Source organism: Scyliorhinus torazame, chromosome 5 (assembly GCF_047496885.1).
Source record: "Scyliorhinus torazame isolate Kashiwa2021f chromosome 5, sScyTor2.1, whole genome shotgun sequence".
Taxonomy (NCBI): domain Eukaryota; kingdom Metazoa; phylum Chordata; class Chondrichthyes; order Carcharhiniformes; family Scyliorhinidae; genus Scyliorhinus; species Scyliorhinus torazame.
This window is the reverse complement of record NC_092711.1, coordinates 108,972,368-108,979,187: the sequence shown is the minus strand read 5'-3', so window position 1 is coordinate 108,979,187 and position 6,820 is coordinate 108,972,368. Positions and strand designations below refer to the sequence as shown.

General features: G+C 46.3%; 1 protein-coding gene across 2 annotated transcripts; it reads right to left on the bottom strand.

Annotated features, from left to right (window-relative positions):
- Positions 1-261: 261 nt before the first annotated feature.
- Positions 262-6,199, bottom strand: LOC140419385 (uncharacterized). Of its 2 annotated transcripts, none has more exons than XM_072503254.1 (2): positions 6,151-6,199; positions 262-4,426 (listed from the first exon to the last, which is right to left on the bottom strand). In XM_072503254.1, exon 2 carries the CDS (start codon positions 4,070-4,072, stop codon positions 2,786-2,788), a length of 1,287 nt encoding a protein of 428 aa, XP_072359355.1. In that variant the 5' UTR covers positions 4,073-4,426; positions 6,151-6,199; the 3' UTR covers positions 262-2,785. The 2 variants fall into 2 exon arrangements, with proteins under 2 accessions (XP_072359355.1, XP_072359354.1); XM_072503253.1 differs by lacking the exon at positions 6,151-6,199 and adding an exon at positions 5,285-5,569.
- Between the last annotated feature and the right edge of the window lie 621 nt (positions 6,200-6,820).

Sequence of the window (6,820 nt, the reverse complement as noted above, 5' to 3'; positions counted from 1 at the left end):
TAAACTTGTTGGTGTCTCAGTAAGTGCGATGAATTACAAAATCCCTTCGCACATTGAGAGCAGGTGAACAGCCTCTCCCCAGTATGAACTCCCTGGTGTGACTGCAGACGGCATAACCGAGTGAATTGCGCAAATACACGTAAGCGGGAGTGAGATAATCGGGATTATGGAGACATGGCTGCAGGGTGACCAGGGATGGAAACTGAATATATTCAGTATTTAGGAAGGACAGACAAAAAGGAAAAGGCAGTGGAGTGGCAGTGCTGGTTAATAATAATAATCTTTATTCTTGTCACAAGTAGGCGGACATTAACACTGCAATGAAGTTACTGCGAAAATCCCCTAGTCGCCACACTCACCTGTTCAGATATATTGAGGGAGAATTTGGAATGCCCAATTCACCTAAGAACACATCTTTCGGGACTTGTTGGGAGAAAATCTGAGCACCCGGAGGAAAACCAGCAAACACAGTGAGAACGTGCAAACTCTGCACAGACAGGGACCCAAGCCAGGAATCGAGCCTGGGACCCTGGCAATGTGAAGCAACAGTTCTAACCACTGTGCTACCCATGTCGCCCATGGTTAAAGAGGAAAATAATACAATAGTGAGGAACGGTATATGTTCCGACAATGTGGAATCTGTATGGGTAGAGCTGAGAAACAGCAAGGGGCAAAATAATTAGTGGGCGTCGTATATAGATCCCCAAACTGCAGGGGTGATGTTGGGAATGGCATAAAACAGGAAATTAGGCTGATTGCAAAAGTTTCTATAGTAATGTGAAGAGAAAGTTGGTGAAGACAAATGTAGGTTTCTTAGTCAGAAATAGGAGAGTGGATAACAGGGGACAAAAAAATGATTGAACAAATAAATACATACTTTGATTCTGTCTTCACAAATGAGGGCACAAATCAGGCACCAGAAATGTTGGGGAACGAAGGATTTAGTGAGAGGGAGGAACTGAAGGAGATCAATATTAGAGAAATAGTGTTGGGGAAATTGATGGGATTGAAGGCTGATAAATCCCCAGGGCCTGATAATCTGCAACCCAAAGTACTTAAGGAAGTGGCTCTAGAAATAGTGGATGTATTGGTGGTCATCTTCCAGGATTCTATAGACTCTGGAACAGTTCCTGCAGATTGGAGGGTGGTTTATGTAACTCCACTATTTAAAAAGCGAGATAGAGAAAACAGGGAATTATAGACCAGTAAGCCTGACATTGGTAGTGGGGAAAATTCTAGAATCCATTATCAAAGATTTTATCGAAAAGCACTTTGAAACCAATGGCAGATCGGACAGAGTCAGCATGGATTGATGAAGGGGAAATTATGCTTGACAAATCTACTGGAATTCTTCGAGGGTGTAACTGGTAGAGTTGACGAGGGGGAGCCAGTGGATGTGGTATATTTGGGCTTTCAGATGACTTTCAACAAAGTCCCGCATAAGAGACAAGTGTGTAAAATTAAAGCGTATGGGATCAGGTGTAGTCTCTTGAGATGGATAAAAAACTGGTTGTCAGACAGGAAACAAAGAGTAGGAATTAATGGGTCTTTTTCAAATTGGCAGGCAGTGACTTATCTAGTGGGGTACTGCAGGGATCGGTGGTAGGGTCCCAGATATTCACAAGATATATTCATGATTATTCTTTTCAAATTTAAAGTACCCAATTCTTTTTTTCCAATTAAGGGGCAATTTATCGTGGCCAATTCACCTACCCTGTACATCTTTGGGTTATGGGGGTGAGACCCATGCAGACACGAGGAGAATTTGTCTCCACACAGACAGTGATCCGCGGCCAGGATTGAACCTTGGTCCTCAGCTCCGTCAGGCAGCAGTGCTAACCACTGTGCCACCCTATAGATGAGGGAACAAAATGCAATATCTCCAAATTTGCAGATAATACCAAGTTGCTTGGGAGGGTGAGCTGTGAGGAGGATGCAGAGATCCTTCAGTGTGATTTGCACAAGTTGAGTGAGTGGGCCAATGAATGACAGATACAGTATAATCTGGAGAAATGTGAGGTTATCCACTTTGGTACCAAAAACGAGACAGCAGACTATTAGCTGAATTGTCATAAATTAGGAGAAGGGAATGTGCAACGAGACCTGGAAATCCTCGCACACCGGTCACTAAAGGTCAGCATGCAGCTACAGCAGGCGGTAAAGTTGGCAAATGGCATGCGAGCCTTCATTGTGAGCAGTTTTGAGTACAGGAGCAGGGATATCTTAGCGAGATCATACCTGGAATAGTGATCTCCTAATCGGAGGACGGATGTTCTTGCTCTAGAGGGAGTGCAGCGAAGGTTTACCAGACTGATTCCTGGGATGGTGGGACTGACGTATGATAGATTTAATCAGTTAGGATTGTATTCGCTGGAGTTCAGAAGAATGGGGGAGCTCATAGAAACCTATAATATTCTAACAGGACTTGACAGGGTAGATGCAGGAAAGAGTTTCCCGAAGGCGGGAGTGTACAGAACCAGAGGTCGCAGTCTCAGGATATGGGGTAGACCATTTAGGACAGAGATGAATAATTTCTTCATCAGAGAGTGGTGAGTCAGTGGAATTTGTTACCACAGGAAATAGTTGAGGCCAATACATTGTATGTTTTCAAGAAGCAGTTAGATACAGCACTTCGGGGATCAAAGGATATGAAGGGAAAAGTGGGATTAGGTTATGGAGTTGGATGATAAGCCATGATCATAACGAATGGCAGAGCAGGTGCGAAGGGCCAAATGATCTCTTCCTGCTCATTATTTTCCATGTTTCTATGTAATCCCTTCCCACACTAAGAGCAGGTGAATGGTCTCTCCCCAGTGTGAACTCGCTGGTGTCTCTGCAGTCCAGATAACCAAGTGAATTCCTTTCCACACTGAGAGCAGGTGAATGGCTTCTCCCCAGTGTGAACTCGCTGGTGTGACTGCAGCCCGGATAACCAAGTGAATTCCTTCCCACACTGAGAGCAGGTGAATACCTTCTCCCCAGTGTGAACTCGCTGGTGTGTCTGCAGACTGGATAACTGTGTGAATCCCTTCCCACACTGAGAGCAGGTGAATGGCCTCTCCCCAGTGTGAACTCGCTGATGTTGCAGCAGGGTGAATGAATCAATGAATCCTTTCCCACAATGAGAGCAGGTGAATGGCCTCTCTCCAGTGTGAACTCGCTGATGTTTCTGTAGTGTGGATGAATAAATAAATCCCTTCCCACATTGATAGCAGGTGAACGGCCTCACCCCAGTGTGAATTCGCTGATGTGTCTGCAGATTTACCAACTGTGTGAATCCCTTCCCACACTGAGAGCAGATGATTGACCTCTCCCCAGTGTGAACTCGCTGATGTTTTCGCAGGATGGATGAATCAATGAATCCCTTCCCACACTGAGGGCAGGTGAATGGCCTCTCCCCAGTGTGAACTCGCTGGTGTCTCCACAGGGTGAATGAAGCACGGAATCGCTGCCCACACTGAGAGCAAGTGAATGGCTTCTCCCCAGTGTGAACTCGCTGGTGTGTCTGCAGACTGGATAACTGAGTGAATCCCTTCCCACACTGAGAGCAGATGAACGGCCTCTCCCCAGTGTGAATTCGCTGATGTCTCTGTCGGGTGGATGAATCAATGAATCCCTTCCCACACTGAGAGCAGGTGAATGGCTTCTCCCCAGTGTGAATTCGTTGATGTCTCTGCAGGGTGGTTGATTCAATGAATCCCTTCCCACACTGAGAGCAGGTGAATGGCCTCTCCCCAGTGTGAACTCGCTGATGTCTCTGCAGGGTGAATGAAGCACGGAATCTCTGCCCACACTGGGAGCAGGTGAATGGCTTCTCCCCAGTGTGAACTCGCTGGTGTGTCTGCAGGTGAGATAACAGAGTGAATCCCTTCCCACACTGAGAGCAGGTGAATGGCTTCTCCCCAGTGTGAACCCGCTGGTGTGTCTGCAGGTTGGATAACCGAGTGAATCCCTTCCCACACTGAGAGCAGGTGAACGGCCTCTCCCCAGTGTGACTGCGTCGATGAGTTTCCAGCTCTGATGGGGCTCTGTATCCCTTCCCACAGTCCCCACATTTCCACGGTTTCTCCATGTTTTGGTCGCCTCGTGTCTCTCCAGAGTCGACAATCAGTGGAAGCCTTGTCTACACACACAACACGTGTGTGGTTTCTCCTCACTGTGAATGGCGTGATGTTTTTTCAGGCTGTGTAACTGGCTGAAGCTCTTTCCAGTCAGTTCACTGGAACACTCGCACTTGGGTGTATGTTTTGTGGGTCTCGGTGCTGTTCGATTCACACTCACGTTTAAAATCCTTTGAAGCCAACAGATCGGACAAACATTTCTCCTTCTCGCCGATGATATTCAGATCAGAAGGAATCGAGTGAGTTTGTCACATCGAGATGTGATGTTTGAGATTTCTGTCTATAATTCCTCCTCTTCCAATATCCTTTAAAAACAATTTACAAAAGTCATCAGTTAGTACAGGATAGAAATTCAGAACAGACAATTCTAGTTCCTGTGGAACATTATTTCCTCTTTTGTTCTCCAAAAACTGTAAATCTCCATCCCACACAATCTCCCTCCATTCTCACTCTGCTGTATCTAATATTCACCCTCCCAATTCTCCTGAAGGTGCTGATTCATGTTGATTGACAGATCCAAGCTCAGCTCACTGCTTCCTGACCAGGACACAGGGATTATAATAGGAGCAAGAGTAGGCTATTCTGCCCACCAAGTCTGCTCAATCATTCAATGCAATCATTGGCCACATCAGCACCATTTCCCCACACGATCCCCATATCCTCGATATCTTCAATCTCTAGAAACTTATCAATATTTGTCTTGAACATACTTGACGACTTAAGCTGCACATTCATAAAACATAGAACTTCTGGGAAGAGAATGCCAAAGCTTCACCATATCCTCAAGTGAAGAAATTCCTCCTCATCTCAGCTTTCACTCTATTTTCCTACCTGTTCCCATAACCCTGAACTCCAGTGTCAATAATTTCATTTCATTTTCATAAAATATCTGTCAAACTGTCTGACCCCCAGATACAACTGGTCCCCATGGAAGCAAAATCCAAAGACTAACAACTCTCTGAGGGAAGAGATGACTGGAAATCTATAACATAGCTACAGTTTTATATTGCAAGACAAGAAATAATAATGCATTTACTTTATTACAAACTGTAAATAATATATCTAAGTTGCAACTGTCCTGGCTTGAGAAAAGTCACACCTCTTCAAGCTGTGATTAACCCTCTCTCCAGTCGCACCGCCTGGACGTGTAAAGACTTAATTACCTGCAAAGAGTTGCATTCAAAATATCATCTTTCATCATTGGCTGTGTTTGTGTAACATTCCTCTTCATTCACCTGATTAAAAAGCTACACTCTGAAAACTCGTGATTCCAAATAAACCTGTTAAACTTCTTAAAATTCGGGAAAGATAAATATTTCTCCAGGCTTGTATTTGCTGTGTGTAAATCCTCCCCTACTAACCCCCTGTAAAAGGAGTTTCCAAAATTAATCACTATCAGTCCAGGATAGAAATTCACCACATTCTCTCCTCCTGCTCCCTGGTCCAGGATGACTGCTCATGCCCGCCCCCCCCCCCCCCCCCCCCCCCCCCCGCCCCTCCGAACCCCTGAACACTGTCCCTCTTGCCATCAGCATTCCCCTGATTTGAGAATGATGTTGACTCAGGGTTGTGAGTTTCTGCCCTGGGTCTTCATGTGGCTGAACAGAGCCTCAGAGCTTTCGACACATAGGACAGGACGTCCAATGAGACAGTGAAATCTGGAGAGCAGGATTAGCTTCGTTTTCTTTCCATCTCTGCCACCGCTTTGCATCATCAACAAGACATTGGGACTCAAAGACTAATGCAGTTTGATGGACAAGTTGTCTCCATTCTGAACAATGGGGAACAAGCTCCTCCCACTCATTGAAACATCGCCCTGGCAAAGATGACAAACGCGCATGCGCCCTGATGCACATCCAATAAAGATGGCGGCCGTTAACCCGAGCTGAACATGAGGATCTGCAGCTCCGCTGGGTACAAACTGGGTCCCGTAAACTATTCCGAGGTTTCCGATTGTAACAGCTTTACACAACATTTCCGCCCACTCGCGCGATCTCTCGCTTCCTCCATATTGTTAAACGCCTATTACCGATTTCGAAAATGAAAAATACGCCCTTCTGCACCGCCATTACCCACACTGCGCATGCTTCAATCACAGCCTGGCCCGCCCCTCACTCACTCCGATTGGTTGGAGGACCAGCCGCTCCCAGTCGGTCTTTCAGCCCCACCCTCCTCCTCCTCCTATTGGTCCGGAGCTACCGTCAATCACCCGGGCATTGTGACGGTTGCTGACGGTGAGACTCAGGCTGACGGGCTGATCGATCAATAATAACATTGTTTCACATTCTGCTCTGGGGTCGCATTCGGGATTTGTAAACCCCGCCTACGACCTCTCACCTGACACCTCACAATGCCCGGGCAATGATTGACGGCAGCTCCGGAACAATAGGAGAAGAGGATTGGTTGGATGACCGAACTGGACTGGCTGGTCCTCCAACCAATCAGTGAATGAAGGGCGGGGCTCTGGGGGTGCCGGATCTTCACAGAAGAAGCAACCTCACAGGCGCGAACTTAAACAAAGAAGGTTCGTCTCCCCAATTTCTAACCTGGATGCATAGAGATGATCTTTGTAAACAGAGATTCCAACTATCGGGCAATTAATTAAACAGATTGGGCCTTATTTGCTTTAGAAATCAAGTGACTCAGTCGTGACCTGATGCAAAGTTTTAAAACGATCTGTGGGTTGGACAGGGGAGAGA